The sequence below is a fragment of the Nyctereutes procyonoides genome, unplaced genomic scaffold, assembly GCF_905146905.1.
Source record: "Nyctereutes procyonoides isolate TBG_1078 unplaced genomic scaffold, NYPRO_anot_genome, whole genome shotgun sequence".
Classification (NCBI taxonomy): Eukaryota; Metazoa; Chordata; class Mammalia; order Carnivora; family Canidae; genus Nyctereutes; species Nyctereutes procyonoides.
In genome coordinates this window covers 73798713-73818012 of record NW_026575146.1, presented here as the reverse complement: position 1 = coordinate 73818012, position 19300 = coordinate 73798713, and the positions used below count along the sequence as shown (strand labels likewise).

Below are 19300 nucleotides of genomic sequence, written 5' to 3'. Positions count from 1 at the left end.
GACTCCGCCCTCCGCAGGGGGAAGATCCCGTCCCAGGCTGGTCTCCAAGGAGATGGGGCACCGCGTCCTGTCCTACTCCCCAACTCACCCTAAGGCTCCAATCCGCTCTTGTCGTCTCCCGCCCCCCCCCCCCACAGTAATACACAGAGGACCATCAGCATTCAAAATCTTTTTAATAACAAGGCAGGATCTGGGGTTAGTTTTTGTAGCCTCGGCTGGCCCTGCGGCCTCTGGCACGCTCGAACTTCCGGCCCTTGGATCTCACGTAGGGTCTGCGGGGAGGGAGAAGAAGGTGAGAGTGTGCCTCTCAGGGCCAAGGATAGGGTCAGCCTGCTCTAACAGACCAGCACCGGGACATCAAAAGGGAAGGGGGGGGGGCAGCCCGGGTGGCTCAGTGGTTTAGCGCCACCTTCAGCCCAGGCCTGATCCTGGAAATCCCTGCACGGAGCCTGCTCCTCCCCCTCTGCCTGTGTCTGCCTCTCTTTCTCTCTGTGTCTCTCATGAATAAATAAAATCTTTAAAAAAGGGGGGGGGTAAGGGGGGGTAACACCTAGTAGGCTGCTGGAAAAGCCAGGCAAGGGCACTTAGCACCTGCACTTGGCAAGTATTGATGCGAACTGCCCCAAAGTGGGGTAAGACATAGGCTCCACCTGGGAGATGCAGCCTCAGGCTCTGAACACTGCACTTACAGGGCTGGCTATGCAGAGATCTCACCAAAAGGGAATAAAAGCTTTAAGCCACGTCTTGAGGAAAAGCAGGTAAGATGAGGGGAGGAGTTCTAGGGGGCTGAGGCTGGACTGGTGTGAGGAACAGAAGAGGCTGGAAGTGTGCCCAAGGCCCAGATCCACAGGGTGGGGTCCAGGGGAGAACCGGGTACAGATGGCAAGGCTGGGCATACTCACTTGGTGTGGCTGTGTGGGGTTCCTGGGGCCTTGCCAAAGTGTCTGTACACCTCTCGGCCCTTGCGTGGACCTGGGAAGGGGAAGATGGGTTCAGGGGAAGCTGGGTTCGGGGACCCAGCTCCCCGAAGTCACCACAGGAGCCACTAAACACTCACCAGAGAGTAAGACGGTGCCACAACCCTTAGGGGAGTCCAGGGCCAATTGATCGAAGGTGAGGATCTTGCCTCCAGCTTTGAGGATGCGGCTCCGGGCACGGCTACTCACGCGCAGTGCACATACCTAGGGAACACACAGGACAGATGTGGTCAGACCCCATGCATGGCCACCCCAGGGCTGCTGGGCCTTCCTCTTCATGGCCCTGGTCCAGCAGAGGCACCCAGCTGCTTGCGGAGACTGGTGACACCACTGTTACAGAGAGCTTCTCGACCTGACGATAGCTAATTTATGTCCAAGACCACCTCTAAGGCTGCAGCAACTTCAAGTTACTACAGATAAGAAAATGGAGATTTTTTTTTTTTTTTAAAGATTTGAGAGCGCGCGAGAGAGCACAAGCAAGGGGAAAGGCAGAGGGAGAGGGAGAGGTAGAAGCAGGCTCCCCACTGAGCAGGGAGCCTGACACAGGGCCCGATCCCAGGACCCTGAGATTATGACCTGAGCCGAAGGCAGACACTTAACGAACTGAGCCACCCAAGTGCCCCGGAAATGGAAATATTAAAGAGACCCAGGACTTTGTCCACAGGCCACAGACGGGCAGAGAAATCTAGACTTGAAGCCAACCTGTAAATTCAAGAACCAGACCGGCAACAGAGAGGGACCCAGAAGGGCCTGGGGGCTGCCTGGGGGCACCCAGCATCACTAATGCAAAGGACAATCCCCCTTCAGCCCTAAAAGCCACCCAGACAGGGAGGTGCGATGCCTGCCTCACCCAGAGAAGAGACTAGGAATGCATCACAAGCCTCAAGGCACCCCGACAGAGGTCATCAGCAGTGAGCAAGGATGAGCCAGGTCAGCAGACTCTACTGCGAGTCTGGGCTCTGGCCCACCCACCACACTCCCGAGTCCCCTCCACATACCTTCAGCTTGGGCACCTCCTGGACACGCACATCATCCGTTATGGTTCCTACAACCACAGCTGTTTTGTTTTCCCGGCCAGGCAGTTTCATCTTCCGGATCTTTGGGAGAAGGATAATTCCACATTAAGGAAGTTCCTTCTGGCATTTCACTCCAACCTCACTGCTTCAGGCATCCCAAGGCCTGAGATAGCTGGGCCCCGAAGGGGTTGAACCCACCCATGCCACAAGCTTTTCAATCAGCATAGGCTGAACCTCCGGGAAAGGAGGGAAAAACACCAGAGACAAAATGCAGACCTTTCAACAGATCTCTCCTTCAGGAGAGCTTATGACACCTGAGACCAGTGTCATGTGACAGCAGGCCACCTGAAGCCACTACAACCACCCCAACTTCACGATGACAAGATGAGTCCAAGCTGCTCAAATACCCACTGCTATTTAACTACAAGCCCCAGGGTCAAGGGTTGGAGCTCTGCACACACCAAGGGGTGGAAGGAAACCAGCTGATGGCCAGGCTCTGAGCCCCCCCCAACGTTGCCCCAAGCCAGGCTCTAAGACACAATCCAGTCACCCACGGAATCAGCTCCTCACCATCCGGGAAAGGGACAGAGGTGGCCGGTTGGTACGACTCATGAACAACCTCTTCAACACAACCTGGTTAAAGGTAGAGTTGGTTCGTCTGGCCAGAAACCTGTACAGCTGTAGGTCAGAGAAAAGTCAGAATAGGAACCCAGGGTAGGTAGCCCACACCATTCTTCCAACCTTCAACTTAACAAAAAACCGGTTTGGGCTGCCAAGGTTTTATGGCTTCCCATCCCCCAGCCCCCCCCCCCAATTCCCCTCCCTACTCCCCAGCTGTATAAGCCCTGAGGCTGAGGACACTGAACCTCCAGGAGCCCTGGGCAGAACCACAGACAGGAGCCTGCCCAGCAGGCCCCTGGAGAAGCCTGATACTAGAAAGGAGGTTCTAGAAGCTGCAGTTCTAGGTGGCACCTAAGGGGCTCCGGCCTCAACCTCACCTTGACCAACAGTCTCAGGTAGATGTCCTGGCTCTTGGGCTCCTTGCGCCGAACCTTTCGGTCCTTGTTGTGGCGGATGTCGACTCCCTGCAGAGATAAGGATAGACTGTGGGCCCAACTCTCTCTGGCAGCTCACCCCCAGAACTCTTCCTCTCTGAGGATGAGAGAGGGCCTCATTTATTGAAGAGACAACAAATCCCAAGTCCACCCTTAGAAGACCTGGGACTCCAACAACCCCAACATAAGAAAAGTATTAAATCCACAAACAAAACCTTCAGCACATGGCACCTTAAAAAGCTTTAACAGGACTTACATCCACTAACAAATTTTAATTCTTCAGAAGCTGTATTTAAAAAAAAAAAAATGTTACTTGACAAAGAAAGAGAGAGCACAAGAGGGAGAAGCAGACTCCCCACTGAGGGAGCCCTGATGGGGCTCAACCTGGGGCTCCATCCAAGGACCCCAGCATCACGACCTGAGCCAAAGGCAGATGATTAACCAACTGAGCCACCCAGGCATCCCCCAAAAGTGGTATTTTTCAATAACATGACCCAAGGGCAGACTCTACCTAATAATACAGCAAAGAACCTTTGTTAGGAACTTACTCCACACAGAACCAGTACTAGAATCTTCCATGCACTACCTCCTTGAATCCAACAGCCTGAGGAGACAAGTTTGCCCGCTTCAGCTAAGAAAACTGAAGGAAGCCACAACTTCCACCACTTCCGGCTGCTGTCCTGAGATTCCTTAACAGGCCGTGTCAGGCGCTGTAGAGAGCTACTTGGCTATTCGTAGCTCCTTTCCTCCAGCACTTCAGTATGCAAGATCTCCGATGTGTAGCTCCTACAGCTTCTTCCCAAACTCGCGTCTGTGACGCATGATTACTGTGTTCCCAATGCACAGACCAAGAAACTGGGGTTACAGGCGGGGAAAGCCAAGACTGAAGGCTGGACAGGGAGCTGAGACTTCAGAGGTCCGCCTGGCCGCAAAAGCCGGAACCCAAGGTTCCAGGTCGGGGGAGTGACAGATCCAGGTAGGGGCAGCAAAGATAAGAGACCAAGCGCGGACGTGAGGTTAGCACCCGGGTCCGAATCCCGGCTCTGCCACTTCTTTGCAGTGTGGCGAAGAACGCAATGTGCAACGTGGCCCCGGTCACAACGTTTAACTTCTTTGCACCTCAATTGGGTTATCTGCTCAACTGGAACTAGAATAATAAAAGGGGACGAGAGTGGCCAGAGGCTGATAGAACTGACCCACCCTTGGTCTTCGAATCCACCAAAACAGTCCCCTCACTGCGGGAGTCGCCCCCTTCGAACCCCCCCGACATCCCTGCTCCCCTCCAGCACGCCCCGAGCCCAAAACCGCGGCGGATGGCGGCGGATAATCGAGCCCAGAGCGCCTCAAAGCACGCTCACCATGATGGCGCCTCCTGCTCAGTCAGGTCCGGAAAGAGAGAACAGTGCCGGAGGGGGCGGGGAAAGCCTTCAGCGAGGGGCGCTTGTATGGCGTCACGCGGGCGCGACGCGGCGCTCTACTCGGGTCGGACCTCTCTATGGCGAATCGCAGAGCGTCCGAATGGGCGATTCCGGAGTAAGTGGAGGAACCACCACCCACGGAGAACAAGCGCTGCGTCAAAGGTGGAGGGGCGGCGACCACGTCGGGGGCCTCTCTGGCTCTTCCTAGTTCTCGATAGTCTTCCGGAAGAAAGGGAATTGGCAGCGAGAGAGATGTGCGGCGCTAGGAGGTCGCGTCGCACGGTGACTCTCTGGCCCGACGCCGACGGCCTCTCTGTGGCTCCTTGGAGGACCCGGCGGGCCGAGTATTGGAGGTGAGGAGGCGGAGCTGGCGGGGCCTGTCAGGACCTCGGGAAACCACTAACCCCACGCTTCAGGCGTTTCCTTATCGGGCTCACCTCTCTTATCTCGTGCGGTGCTTCCCAGGCGCCGCCGCAGCTCGGGAAGTCCTACTTGAGATCTAACCCGAGATCTTCTTGCTGCAGCCCAGTCTATAGCATCCTGTGTTTCCAATTTTTATATTCCTCTCCTCCCCCTGCCCATTCTCTGAGCCCCGCCTCAGCCTCTACCCCTTGGGGGCCGCTTTTCCCTGCCGGAGATTCGAGTGGCCCCGCGGGCTCCGTGTGAGGGCTTTACACGGTACTGGAATGTGGAGGAGGCACACCGAAGCCCCAGCCTTGGGGTATGGGGGTGGAGAGGGAATGGGTAAAAGGCTCCTGAAAGAGAAGGGAAGACTTGGGGGATAAAGATTCAGAGGGAAGGAGGACTGGAGGCCCAGAGCGGGAGTGGACAGAGACGCGAGGGATGCCCCCCCAACCCCCGCCGGAGATGGAGACCCAGGGCATGACAGGGAGACCTAGAAAGAGAAGGAACCTGGAGATTCGGGTGATAAGCACTGACATAGAAAGATGGTGAGATGGGGGTCTTGTCAGCTGTATCCGGATCCCAAACCCGGCCATGCTAATTACTAACAAGAGCGTGACCTTGGGCAAGTCATTTAATCTCCGTGTGCCTTACTTTCCTTATCTGCCAAAAGGGGATAACAGGCTTGACACTTGTTTTCCAGCATTACATAAGTTAGTAAGGGTGCTTTGAACAATGCTTTGCACATGAAGTGCTCAAAACAAGGTAGCCTCCACTCCTGTTGTTTTAGCCCTTCTTGGGTAGGACCAGATGGACTGGCCAGGGCAGTGACGAAGCTGACCTGTCCCCTCTTTTCTCCTTCCTCAGAGAAGCCCTGCCCCTTTGGCCTCCAGCACATCCAGCCGGGCCTGCAGCCTTCCCCTGATGCTGCTACTTACTCACCTGTCCTCCACAGAGCCAAAGGCTGGGCCCGACTGTGAGGCCTGACTCCTTGCCCATACGGCCCTCCCACGGCCTCCCGCCCAGGACCACTGTCCTGCTCATGCCGGAGCACAGCAGAGGGCCAGCAGATGAATGGACGCCTTGAAGCAGAGGAGCAGCGGAATCAGGTAAGGGTCCATCGAAAGCTAAGATCACTGCACCATGGGACACAGTTTCCTCCTCCTCCCTTCCCTTCCCTTGCCTTGGTGACTTGGTCTGTCTCTGAATCTCAGCCTCTTTGCCCGCCTTTCTTTCTCCCAAATGTAAGGTGTGCATTTCCCTGTTTTCTCCCGTCTTCCTGGGTTTCTGTCCCCACTCCCACCCCCACCCCCTGCTCTGGGTCTTTCTTTGGCATATATTATTCGGTGCTGTTGCTACTCGGGGTCAAACACAAGGTACATTGTTTGACGATCAAAGAACTTCCACCAGTCATCCCTTTCTAGCAAATACTGTCCCTGTCTCCTCCTGAATGTATCTCTCTACGGTTCTGCTTCTTACTATCCAGATATTATTCTTGCCTTGCTTTCTTTGCACTTTACCGTGTCTTTGCCTCTCTCTGTCTCTCTCTGCCCACATTTTTGCATTCTCTTGGGCTCACTTCCTCTTAGCCTCTGCTCCTCCAGCATTGTCTTCCTCCCCTACCCCTGCCTTGAAGTCCCTCTCAGATACCATTTCTCCCCATCTTGCTCCTTGTTTCTGTTTTGCCATGTTACTGGGTCATTCACTGGGCAGATGTCCATGTCATGCTGCCTCCACTCTGGGTTGAGTCCAAGGTAAATAGTTGGTGAATTAATGAGCCTCTCCTCCCCAGTTTTCCTGTCAGAAATATCTGTCCCTGTGTCTGTGTCCATCATTTTCTGGGTTTTCTTGAATCCTTAACCTTGCATATTCTCAATTCTATTGTCTTTGTGTCTTTGCATACGTATCTCTGTTTTTCTCAGGGCTTTCTGTAACTATCCAAAAAACAGGCAGCGCTCTAAGTCTCTTACTGCTTCTGATTCTGCTTTTCTGGGTCTCTTTTACTAACTCCCTTTGCATACCTCTGGGCCTTGGTTACCTGTGTTAGGATCAGTATCTGCAGGTGATGATCTCCTCCCTCCTGCTTCTTCTCTTTCAAAAACTCAATGGGAAAAAAAAAAAAAAAAACTCAATGGATCGGGCCCACCTACCGCCTGCCCTCCACAAAGATGGCGTCAGCGGCGCTGGCTTGTGGGGTCGTGACGCCGCCTCTGCTGCGCGTGTGCCCTCACTTACTATGGCAGCTGATCTCGCGAAGAGCGATGCCCCGCCCAGTTCTCGAGCTCTCCCTCGGCTGGGCCCTGCGCCACGCTCGCGAGCTGCTGGCCCCGCCCCCCGCGCGCCCTCACTGGCGCGGCTCAGGCCGGCCGCGCAGCCATTGGCTGAGCGGACTCACACCCTCCCCCCCCCGGGTCTGATGGGGGCGGTTGGTGCTGACTTGAGGGGCCGCCTGGAGGAGGACTTGGCGTGTGAGGAGGGTGCGGGGGTAGGGTCAGGGACCCGAGTCTGGGGGACCGCGGGACCAAGAGGAACGGAGACGCAGGCCGGGACTGGGGTACCAGGGGTGTGGGATGGAGATGGAGAACCAGAACCGGGACTGAGGGATCCAGGAGTGGAAACCCAGGTCTGGGACTGGGTTCTGGAAATGGGATGGGGATGGAGGACCGGGACTGGAGGAACCGGAGACAGAGACTCAGGCCTATGGACTGGGAGCGGTGGGCAGGGGGATCTTTGAATGGCGAACCAGGCCCAGTTCTGGGGGACCAGGCCAGAGACTTGCGGACCTAGGGGACAGAACCTCAGGCCCAGGACTGGAGGAGATCTAGGACTCTATCTAAGCCTGATTCCAGCTCAGGGATGGGGGCGCTGCTCTGTGCAAGTTTAGGGGCGGGGCCCCGAGGGAGCTGCCCAGGGCAGGGGGCAGAGGTGACTCCTGAGGGTGAGTCTACAGATGGAGGTGCGTCTGGGGCAGCTCTAGGCCGGGGAAGGTGAGGGGCAGGACTGGCAGGCAGCTGGGTGGGCGGGGCGGTGGGGAACAAAGGTGAGCAGGGAGGAGGCAGAAGCTGGGCAGAGGGCAGGGGGATGGCCTCTGGGGAGGGGACCTCAGGCCCGGCTCCCATCCCCTCCCTGGAGAGCAGGCGGCCAGACGCCCAGGTCAGTGCTCCGGGTCCAGTGTCGGCCCCTGTCCCTCGCAGGCGCCTGCATGCGGCTCCTTTAGCTCTGTGACTCCTTAGTTCCTTTCATCCTATCCCTTTCTTGGTCTCTCCAGCTGTCTACACCTCCTCCCTCCTGCCCCTCCTCTCTGTTCAGTCCTTTGTCTTCCTGACCCTCAGAGGACCTTCTGGCGCCCCTAAACTCTGACTCTCCTGAGTATCTCTCATCATCCTGGGTTTCATCTCATCAAAGCTGTTGTCTCCTGTTGGAGTTTTTCTGGCTCTTAGACTCCATCCTTCTCTTTCTTTGTGTCTGGGTGTCTCTCTGGTGTCACTTTCTCCATCTGGAGATGACCTCCCACGTGTGTGTGTGTATGTGTGTGTGTTGTGTTCTTGGTCTTTCCATATTTCCACCATCCAGATCTCTCTCCTCTGCCTCATTCTCCTCTGAAGCCCTAATTATCCAACACACTGTATATTTTACTAATTTCTCTTGTTTTTCTGTCCTCCCATGAGAATACAAACTCTACAAAGGCAGGGATTTTTTTTTGTCTTTTTTGTTCTCTGCTGTCTTTGCTGGGCCTGGTACTGTGATTGGCACGTAGAAGGTCCTGAGTGATTATTTGGGGGAATAAATGAATGAACGTTTGCATGCCTGGCTGTCCACCCTCCAGGATGCTGGCCTTCCTATACAAAAGACTTATACCCTGTGTCCCCAGGATCTCCCCACACTCGTCTGAGCCTTCTGTCTCTGACACTCCCATCTCGCCTGTCACCACCCCTGGTTATCTCCTGTCCACTGGCCCTGCCCCTGCTTTTCTCTACCTGCCGCAGGGGTCCTGGACTCTGACTCCTGCCCTCCTCCCTCCCCACAGAGGCCAGACCAGGAGCTGACCTGGAGCTGGGGCCACAGGCCTAGAAGCGCCCTGGACAGGGCCGAGGCCATGGCCCCCCCACCGCCACCACCATTGGCCGCCAGCACCCCGCTCCTGCATGGCGAGTTTGGCTCCTACCCAGCCCGCGGCTCCCGCTTCGCCCTCACTCTCACACCACAGGCCCTGCACATACAGCGGCTGCGTCCGAAGCCTGAAGCCCGGCCCCGGGGCGGCTTGGTCCTGTTGGCCGAGGTGTCTGGCTGCTGCACCCTTCGGAGCCGCAGCCTCTCAGACTCAGCAGCCTACTTCTGCATCTACACCTACCCGCAGGGCCGGCGCGGTGGCCGGCTTGGGGGCCGGCGCAGAGCCCCTCGCACCTTTCGGGCCGACGGGGCAGCCACCTACGAGGAGAACCGCGCTGAGGCCCAGCGCTGGGCCACTGCCCTCATGTGTCTGCTCCGTGGAGTGCCACTGCCTGGGGATGGGGGTGAGGCACTATGCAGCCACTCTGTCCTAGGGCCACCTTGGTGTCTCTGTGGATTTTCCTCTGTGGACATCTCTGTCTCTACTGTGTGTTTGTCTGTGATGTGTCTCTCTTGGTCTGTACTGAAAGAGTGATATACACACAGGGACGGGCTACAGAAGGAAGAAAAACCACAGGCAGAGAAAAATGATTTGTGTGTGCTGCTCTCATAGATTTTTGTCTGTGTCCCCTCCCCCCTTCCATGGGCCCTGACCACAGATGAGTCAGAGGCTCCCTGTCTGGTGAGAGCAGCAGACAGACATGATTAGTCACCACCCAGAGTGACAGGCACTCAGAGGTCCCCTAGGGCATCCCAGGATCCCAGAGGTAGCACCTAATCCAGCTTTTTGGCCAGGGGCGGGGGGCAGGTGGGCGGGTGGGGGCGGTGGGCAGAGAAGGCTTTGGGGGCAGAGGCTCCCCCACTCAGGCTCCTCAGTTGTCACAGGAAGGTAAAGGTTCAAGGGTCCCCATCTGGTGAGCCTCCCTTGGTCTTCCAGGATCCTGCTGGCTGGCTGGGGGCCCTAAGGGATGGTGATAATGAGGGAGCCTTGCACAGTGGAGTAACCTGATTCTGAATTCCAGGTGTTTGAGAATAAAGTGGAAACCACAGCTCTCCTTCCTCCTCCCACACGGGGGTCCAAAGGGCATTGGGATTAGACACCCAAGCCCTGCCTTGGTCTCTGGCCCCTGGGAGGGAGGGGTGGGGCTGCACACCTGAGCCCCAACACCTGAAGGCTGGGAGGAAAAAAAACCCTGTGAATTCCCAGCAGGCCCCAATGCCAGCCCCTCACCAGCTCCATTAGGGGCTGTTTGCAGTTGCTGCTCTGAGGTGAGGAGCCTGGGTCGGTGCCCTCTATACTCCTTGCCCTCTCTTTGCAGAAATAACCCCTGAGCTTCTGCCAAGGCCACCCCGATTGCTCCTACTGGTCAATCCCTTCGGGGGGCGGGGTCTGGCCTGGCAGTGGTGTAAGAACCACGTGCTGCCCATGATCTCTGAAGCCGGACTGTCCTTCAACCTCATCCAGACAGGTAAGTTCCAGGTCAAGATGGAAGGAGGGGCTAGGGGGGTGGGGCAGTGAGGGGCTAGGACTCCTGAGTTCTGAGTCTTGGGTAATGGTGGTGGGGCAGAGGGGAACAGCCTGGCTCACCTGCTGTTTCCCCACATTAGAACGGCAGAACCATGCCCGGGAGCTGGTTCAGGGACTGAACCTGAGTGAGTGGGACGGCATCGTGACAGTCTCAGGAGACGGGCTGCTGTTTGAGGTAGGGCAGGGGCAACCTGCCTATCCTGGGGGACTCAGGAGGCTGGCACTGGGACCAGGACCCAGGTGGCTGGTGTCCCGCCCTGCAGGTGCTGAACGGGCTCCTAGGCCGCCCTGACTGGAAAGAAGCTGTGAAGACACCTGTGGGCATTCTCCCCTGTGGCTCAGGCAATGCCCTGGCTGGAGCTGTGAACCAGCATGGGGGGTAGGTGGGGGTCCCTTCTCGGGGAGCCTGGTACTGTAAGGGGAAGGGTGAGCCCTCCTGCTACGTGGCACTTCTGTCCCCACATGTCCCCCAGGCAGTCCGCAGTCCCACATCCCAGTCCAAGTGGATCTGTCTTAACTGGGATGCTCCCCACACCCCCCCCCCCCCCGTTTTGCCTATCCGTTTCCAGCTATATCCCTAGTACCTAGAACTGTGCCTGGCACACAGGTGGCAAAATGCTTATAGATGAAAGAACTGACAGGGAACCTGGCTTGGTAAGAAGGGTCCATTCGGAGGTGGCCAAATTGCTGTGGGTGGGCCCCAGGCCGTGGGCAGCCTGGTCCCCTGCTGTCTGCAGCCCCACCTTTCCGTGTCTTCTGCCACCTTGCACTGTGTCTCTCACGTGACCCCATTTACTCTTTCCCACTGTGTCCATCCGTCTCTGGCTATGAAGGTTTGAACCTGCCCTGGGTGTCGACCTGCTGCTCAACTGCTCACTGCTCCTCTGCCGGGGTGGCAGCCGCCCACTGGACCTGCTCTCTGTGACACTGGCCTCGGGTTCCCGCTGTTTCTCCTTCCTGTCCGTGGCCTGGGGCTTCGTGTCAGATGTGGACATCCAGAGCGAGCGCTTCAGGGCCCTGGGCAGTGCCCGCTTCACACTGGGCACGGTGCTGGGCCTTGCCAACCTGCACACATACCGTGGACGCCTCTCCTACCTCCCTGCCACTGTGGAACCTGCCTCACCCACCCCTGCTCACGGCCTGCCCCGTGCCAAGTCAGAGCTGACTCTGGCCCCAGCCCCGGCCCCAGCCCCACCCGTAGCACACTCACCCCTGCATCGCTCGGTATCTGACCTGCCCCTGCCACTGCCCATGCCCCAGCCTGCCCTGACCTCCCCTGGCTCACCTGAGCCCCTGCCCATCCTGTCTCTCAACGGTGGGGGCCCAGAGTTGGCCGGGGACTGGGGTGGGGCTGGGGATGCCCCACTGTCCCCAGACCCACTGCTGCCCTCACCACCTAGCTCCCCTAAGGCAGCTTTATTGTCCCCCATCACCGAGGGGGTTCCAGAAATGCCAGCCTCCTCTGGGCTCCCACCTCCCACCCCTGATGCCCCAGAAGCGATCTCTACTGGGGGCCCACCTGACCACCTGCTCCCTCCTCTGGGCACCCCACTCCCCCCAGGCTGGGTGACGCTGGAGGGGGACTTTGTGCTTATGTTGGCCATCTCACCCAGCCACCTGGGGGCTGACCTGGTGGCAGCTCCCCACGCGCGCTTTGACGACGGCCTGGTGCACCTGTGCTGGGTGCGGGGTGGCATCTCGCGGGCTGCACTGCTGCGCCTTTTTCTGGCCATGGAGCGAGGGAGCCACTTCAACCTGGGCTGTCCGCAGCTGGGCTATGCCGCAGCCCGTGCCTTCCGCCTCGAGCCTCTCACGCCTCGGGGCGTGCTCACTGTGGACGGAGAGCAGGTGGAGTATGGGCCACTGCAGGCGCAGATGCATCCAGGCCTGGGTACACTGCTCACCGGGCCTCCAGGCTGCCCAGGTCGGGAGCCTTGAACCTCTCAAAGCTTGCAGCCCGCCAGGGGCGGGGCCTACATTCCAAGGAGGCGGAGCCTGACCTAGGGGCGGAGGCCTAGTTGTTAGGAGTCAGGACGAAGGCCCCACACGCAGGGACCCGTCTCAGGATTGTGCCCGCTCCCAAGGGACCATAGATAATGTTGGTTGGAGTGTGGCCCGAATTCCTGGAGATCGGGGTCATCCCGATCACCGACAAATGGGCTGGCCCCGAGGGTAGTGCCTGACCAATGAGGGCGGGACTCGGTCTAGACCCTCGCTTCTGGCTCGTGGGAGGCCAGGTCCGCTGAGGGCGGAGGCTGCCTTACGCGCTGTCCGATGACCGGCCCTGGCATGTACGGGCTGGGGAAGCCTTAGTTAATTGGCCAGTCAGGACCCGGGACTCGCCCTATCCACTCCGGTGCCTCCACTTAACTGGCCAATCAGCCCAGGAGGGGCAGGTTCCCCGGGGCCGACGCTCGGATTTGCACTAATGTCCCTCCACCTCCCCCCGCACCAGTGGGGGCGGGGAAACTCGTTTCTCTTGTCTTCTGTCTCTTGTGCGTCCCCTGACCCCAATCTTCAAAGCAATTGAAAAGGTCTATGCAATAAAGGCAGTCGCTTCATTCCTCTCAGACCGTCGCCCCTTCTGCATCTGGCAGCCCGTGGGAGGGGATCCAATTCTGGCCGCTTCCAGTGGCTCCTGCCTTTTATGGACCAAAGCCCAGACCTGCCCACAGACCGCGGCCAGCGTGACCCAATGGCCTTGAACTGGGGCCAGGGAGCTGCCTCCTCCCCCACAACAGCTGGCTCTGGGGTTCTCAAGATTTATTCAGGACGCGTTAACGGAGGCGGTGGGAGGATGGGGTCCCCGAAGTGGCAGGGGCACACACACAGGACCCTCCCCGCCCCCGCGAGGGAGGGGGGAGGCTCGCTTTTTCTTAAAAATATAAATGTATTTATCTGCATCATCACGTTCCTGGGGCACTCAGCTGGCCGGCCTGTGGGCCACAGGGTGGGGAAGGAAGAGGGCGTCAGGGCACAAGTCTGAGCGAGGCTGCCTGGCAGGGATGGGGGACGGCCTCACAGGGATCCGTGCTGGGCCTGGTAGCGGGACAGCACGGCGCGGTAGTGGGACAGCTCTTGGCGCACAGCCACCACTTCCTGCCTCAGCAGGGCGTTCTCCTTCTCCAGGAAGGCCGCCCGTACCGAGATCTGGTTCTCCTTGAGCCGCCGGGCATCTCGGGACCTCTTGGCTGCCTCGTTATTCTTGTACCTTCGGCTCCAATACTTCTCGTCCTGAGGGTAGGGTTTGAGAAAGCACTAAGGACCAGAGGGGCCAGGAGAAGCAGCTTTCCTTGTGCCTTCAAGGACCAGGCAGCATCGAAGAGACCCCCCCATGGGTGTGCTTCTTGCCCAGCACTGGGTACCAAAAGATACCAGGTCTTTCCTAGGATGGGTACCCAAGGGTCTGGTTGCCAAGGAGAGCAGGCCCCTGGCAACAACTAAGGTGAGAGATAGTTCTCCCCACTTCAAGCAACTGGGCTTCAAGTCTCCACTGTGCAAACAAACCCCACCACTCCTGGCTTGACAAGGACCTACAGTTAGCTCCTGGTTGCTAAGGATGCTTGTTCCCTAGCAACAGGGCAAGCAGGGTCTGAGGGCTTTTCCCAGAAAAAAAAAGCATCACTCTTTGCACCACCTTCTCAGATCCTGGTTGCTAAGGAAAGCTTAGGATCCCTAGCAATGGGGTTTTGGGTCCCACAAATCCAGGGCTGGGGCCCTTTGACCTGGTTGTCAAGGTAACTCCATCCTTCTTCAGCAAACAAAAGTAAGGTCTAAGTGGTCCCAATAACTGCAGCCAGTCTCTGACCCTCTGGCCTTGAATAGAGGCCAAACAGCTGCCTTCTCCCCAACAGCCTGGGTTGCTAGAAGAGCTGTCCCTTAGCAAAAGGGCCTATCCTGAGACCTCCCTAGACCATTACCCTTAGGTTCCCCAGTCGTAGAATTTGGCTGTGGAGGAGGACCACTCCTTTGTAACAAGGACCACCCAGAGCTCCAACAGATGCTCTCCTCCCACCCCCATTTCACAAAAGCCTAGTTCTTGCTTACTAAGGTAAATCGAGTCCCGGCCCTGTGACAGAAGAAACCACTGGTCTAGACTGGGTTGACAAGCCAGTCCTCAGTGCTTCGGGTAGCTGTGTCTTACACAAGGGCATGGTGAAGTCTGGTGAGAGAACCCCTGGCACCCCTTACTAGGGGAGACCCCAGAGCTGGCAAAGGCAGGATGCCAGAAAGATGTGGTCACAGCTCCAAATCAGAGTGTGGCTCTGGCTGCTAGAGAGAACTTGAGGCCTCTCACCAATGAGAAACAAGGCCCGGAGGGGCTGGCAAAGTCTACATCCTACATAGATGCAAGCACCAGGAAAGATGGCCCAAATCAGAGATCAAAAGATCAGTCCCAGCCTGACAAGTGGCTCAAAAGAAACAGACCGATACCATGCTGCTAAGGGATGCTGTCCTTGGCAACAGGGCCTGGTCAAAGCTCCAAGCCTATACTGGTGGGTCCAAGCAGGGCTGGCTGAGTCTGCATCCCCCAGTGATACCATCTTTGTAAATCTCAAGCCCAAACCTCGGCCCCCTCAAGCCCATGGCTATGGACATCTCATTCTTGGCTGTAGGTTAAGAGAACCTGAGAGCTAACCAAAGTGAGAAGCCCAGGCTTGTCTGTGAGGAAAGGGCCATCCCTGGCTAAGGGACCTATAAAGGCCACGCCTTGATCCTACATCTGGCAGTGCTTACCTTCTGCTCCTCTGGCACCTGGATCTTCCGGGCCTTCTTCATGATGGGCTGGGGCTTAAGTTCCTCCTCTGAGAAGCGATGTCTCCGAGGGTCAAAGGTCTCATGGCCAGGAATGCTTGACAGGGCTAAATCGGCGGGGTCTGGTTCAAATGTCATCAGCACCTCCACGGTGTCTGGGTCCACGGGGCTGGGTGTGTCCCGAGAGGTCAGGCCTTGGGGAAATAGAATGTGCCACCTGAATGTGGATTTATTGAGGGAGGGGGTGTTTCACAGAGGCTACCCCCTGCTCTTTTCTACCACAAGAAAGGCCCTTATGAAGCCTACCACAAAGCCCACCAGAGATCAACCTCTCTAATATAAAATACGAAGCTTCTCTAAGCTACAAAGGTGCTTAGAAATCAAGGAACCAATTCCATTTTTACAAATAGGGAAACGGGCCCAATTATAACTGACCTACCCTAAATAACACACGAGCCTGGTCTAAACCTCAGGCCTTCAGATTGGCAGTGTTACTTCTTTCTCATTATCTAGCCTGAATCCTGCTTACTGAATCCATGACCAAAGCCTAGACCCCACCCCAGGCTGTTCAGGAAAAAGAAATCCAGTGCACTGAAAAGATTTCAGGTGAGCCGTGTAAGAGCTCCTGGACCTGAAGAGTTGGGGAAGAAAAGCAGAAACGACTGAGGCTTGGGGGAAGTTGGTTCAAGAGAAGGGACAGGGATGGCCTGTGCCTTTAAGAGCGAGCAAGCCGGGGCCAGCTGAGGACACCGGTTCAGGGCCTGTCACGTGCGGGTGCCTGCTTTCCCGCCCCGCCCCCCCTGCCGCCACCGGCGCCCTCTAGTTCTCCAGGCCCCGCCCCCCCCCGCGTGACCGCGCGTGCGCGAAGCGAGAAGCAAGGAGGAGGGAGGGGAGGACTCACGTGGCGCGGGAATGTGCGGCGGGGAAGAGAAGGGCCCTGCTTCTGGCCTAAGGCCGCGCCAGGGGCTGGTGTGTCCAGGAATTCCCCAACCTGCAGTCCGCCCGTGGAGACCCCCAAGTGCCCGAGGGAGCACACTTTTCCTTCTGCTCCCTGGGGTCTCAGCTCAAACCTCTCAACCTCCAAAGATACAGGCCCTCCTGCTCTCTGGGGAACACGCTGAGAAACGGTCCCCTTGACCTTCTCCCTCGCCACTGGGATACACATGATTCTGGGATCCCAGGCCCCTCCTCTCCCAGGAACATAGGAGGCTCGCGGTCGTCGCCCCAACGGAAGACCCAGCTTGAAGATCCCCAACCTTCCAGGTTCCTTCTAGAGGACTCCGGGACCCCGGGTCCTAGCTCTTCTCCGCTGGAGGACCCAGCAACTAGGGCTGCCAGTCTCTTAGATCCCAGTGAAATAAGTATGTGCCCAGACCTTGCTTTCTTCCCTGTAGAGGGCCTAGGGGTTACAGTTCTTCCCCAGTCCACCGATTACAGGCCCAGATTCTGGAGTGCAGTTCACTCCCCAGTAATCGAGTGTCCCCACCCTCTGTCCCCACGTTCCACAGAAAAGTCCACACTACCGCCCCACTGGGCAGACTTCCTGTAATTTGGGATCCCAAGGCCCCCATCTCCAATGGATTCAGGAGACCCAGTCCCTGACGCATTAGGAGGCAGAGAATCCAGACTCCTCTCCCAGCATCTCTCGCGCCTAGAGGCCCCAGAAATTGGGCGCACAACCCCAGCCCCACGCTCCCGGCCCCAAGTGCTGTACAGCCCCGCCCCTAAAGCCCAAGCCCCGCCCCACCAGGGCCCTGCCCCGCCCCCGCCGTCGCACCTGCGCGGTGGCCGCCCGCGGCCCCGAGGGCAGCCCGGGTGGGGGCGTGCCCCGGGGAGGAACGAGGGGAAGCTGAGCCGCAGGAACCGGGCCCCGGGGAGGGTGCGGGCGTGCGCACGGGCGAGGGCGCCGGTGATGGGCCGCCGGGCGGCGGCGGGCTGGGCGGGAGCCCGTGCTCCAGCAAGAACGCGTCCAGGTCCACGTACTCCACGTCGCCGAACGGCAGCGTCCGCTCCCACAGCAGCGGCGCCAACAGACCCGGGCCTGGCGGGGCCCCCGGGCGCCCCCGCGGGGACCCGCCGCCCACCGCCGCCCCGGCTGGGGCATCCGCCGGGCCCGCCGTCTCCAAGCCTGGCCCGGGGACCGTGGCTGTTGCCGGAGCCGCCTTGCGCTCCTTTTCCTTCAGGAGACCTGCGGGGTGGGAAGGAAGAGATGGAGAAGAGACCCCCGAGACAGAGAGACAGGAAGAAAGGGGAGATAGAAACCCACACGGCGGAAATCCAGAGCAAGACGGACAAGCGGGGGAGAGGCAGAGATAAGAGTGGGAAGGCAAGGACCCCAAAAGAAGAGACAGAGACTCAAGAGAGGGAAAGAGACCCAGAGAGAAAGCACAGAAAGGGGCGCCAGAGAGAGAGACGGGTACCGATACTCACTCAGAAAGAGTGGAGGATAGAGACCCAGACAAGGAAAGGACACAGACCAGGGAAGGGATAGAGACACAGAAGGGGGACGAAGTTCAGACAGAGGTAGGTGGAGGGTTGGGCAGGTGAGACTTCTCTGTAGTCTAACCCCCTTGCTCACAGGAATCTCTTCTCCCCACCCCCACACTATGTAAGGGGCAGGAAGGGGCTCTATTCCTGGGGCACATTCCTCATCCCTAGACTCCATGTGACCCCAGGAGGCCCCGCCCAAGCCCGTGTCACTACCGTGTGAGCATCCGACACACCCCCTCCCTCCTCCCTGGACCCCAGGGGTCCAGACTCTCAGAATCCAGAGGAAGCGGGGGCTGGAGCCCAGACTCTTGTGTCCTCGGAAAAGAGGACTTTGGGGGGACTCCTTGGGTCTTCCTGGTGGACGGGCTTGAGCGCCTGTACTTTTGGATCCTGGGTGCTGAGGGACTTAGGGGCCTGAACACCTTTGTAATCGGGTAGATGACGGGTAAAGGATGGACTCTCCGCTCGTAGCAGGGAGCCACCCGTCCCCCACCCCCTCCCAACACTTGAATCCCTAAGCGAGTAGGGTGTCCGGGTTGGGATCGATGGGGGCTAGAACTCACAGCTGGCTGGCTCTTTGGGTTTGCTGGTCCCCTGCAGAAGGCTCCGCAGCCCAAGCAACGCTCCCCCGCCAGGGGGGGCCCCGGCTGGGCCGCCCAGCAGCAGGGAAGCCGGGGCCCTGTCGCTCACCGGCCGCGCCATCACCGGGCACCTGCCCGCAGGCTCACGGGCTCATGGAGAGGCGAAGAGCTGGCTTGCCAGTCAGCGGCACACTCCTGTGGTTCGGGCGAGTGCCTACCCAGGGGCGGGCGAGCGGAGGTTGCAAGCCTCCAGTATCCAGAACACTGCAAATCCTAGGGGTGACGAGGATTTGCAGTCCTCGGTGCAGAAACGTGCAACTCAAGAGGGTCCCAGGAGATCATGCAGTCCGAGTGAGAGGCTTGATCAAAACCAGGCAGCCGGCTCTTTGCTACTCAGAGTTCAAGGGGACACCAGGCGCTCCTTCTACAAGGTGGGCGAGCCTGGCTCTTGCAAAATCTGCAGCTCTCTCAGCGGAAGGCGCTTTGCAATCTGCACCAAGAGGTGTGCGCGGAGGGCGGGGGAGGGGGCAAGAGGAGGCGGCCGCCTTGAGGCGTGGCCAACGCAAACTTCTTTCGCGGAAAAAAAAAAAAAAAGCCAAACCAAAACACCCGACGCCACAGCGCGCACCCCTCCCCTCGGCCCCCGCCAGCCTCCAGGGCTAAGCACCCCAGCCGCGTGCCTCCCTCCGGCTGAAAGCGCGGGCCAATCGCGTCCTGACCCTTCGAGACGCACGGCCAATGGGACCCCCGGATCCTCCAGGGCTCGGGAGGGCGCGTGAGGGGCTCAGGGCGTGAAGTGGCCGTGCCTTTAGGTGAGAGGCGGGACCCTGACCTACATTTGCCCAATGGGAGACTGCACTGGGGGCGGGACCCTGACCCAGTTCGGGCCAATGAGGCAGGCGGGAGGGGGAAGCACATGGCTCCGCGCGTGCTGCGGGGCGGGGAGGGGAGTTGGGGGAGTGAAAAGA

The 19300-nt window shown here is 58.5% G+C and overlaps 3 protein-coding genes across 8 annotated transcripts; 1 reads left to right on the top strand and 2 right to left on the bottom strand.

Annotated features, from left to right (window-relative positions):
* Positions 1-154: 154 nt before the first annotated feature.
* RPL18 (ribosomal protein L18) lies at positions 155-4547 on the bottom strand. Its single transcript, XM_055310402.1, has 7 exons — positions 4407-4547; positions 2992-3078; positions 2564-2671; positions 1976-2074; positions 1058-1181; positions 903-972; positions 155-272 (listed from the first exon to the last, which is right to left on the bottom strand). Exons 1-7 carry the CDS (start codon positions 4407-4409, stop codon positions 197-199), a joined length of 567 nt encoding a protein of 188 aa, XP_055166377.1. The 5' UTR covers positions 4410-4547; the 3' UTR covers positions 155-196.
* Positions 4548-4707: 160 nt separating this feature from the next.
* Positions 4708-13076, top strand: SPHK2 (sphingosine kinase 2). 6 transcript variants are annotated; one of them, XM_055310398.1, is made up of 7 exons: positions 4708-4819; positions 5824-5977; positions 8896-9382; positions 10298-10447; positions 10587-10681; positions 10770-10885; positions 11340-13076. In XM_055310398.1, the coding sequence occupies exons 2-7, from the start codon at positions 5939-5941 to the stop codon at positions 12442-12444; spliced, it is 1992 nt and encodes a 663-aa protein (XP_055166373.1). In that variant the 5' UTR covers positions 4708-4819; positions 5824-5938; the 3' UTR covers positions 12445-13076. The 6 variants fall into 6 exon arrangements, with proteins under 6 accessions (XP_055166373.1, XP_055166371.1, XP_055166375.1 ...); XM_055310396.1 differs by having other exon boundaries at positions 5736-5977; XM_055310397.1 differs by lacking the exon at positions 4708-4819 and adding an exon at positions 4837-5144 and having other exon boundaries at positions 5736-5977.
* A 176-nt stretch (positions 13077-13252) lies between these two features.
* DBP (D-box binding PAR bZIP transcription factor) lies at positions 13253-19125 on the bottom strand. The gene is made up of 4 exons (XM_055310401.1): positions 18315-19125; positions 17039-17449; positions 15244-15455; positions 13253-13740 (listed from the first exon to the last, which is right to left on the bottom strand). Exons 1-4 carry the CDS (start codon positions 18451-18453, stop codon positions 13525-13527), a joined length of 978 nt encoding a protein of 325 aa, XP_055166376.1. The 5' UTR covers positions 18454-19125; the 3' UTR covers positions 13253-13524.
* Positions 19126-19300: the final 175 nt, after the last annotated feature.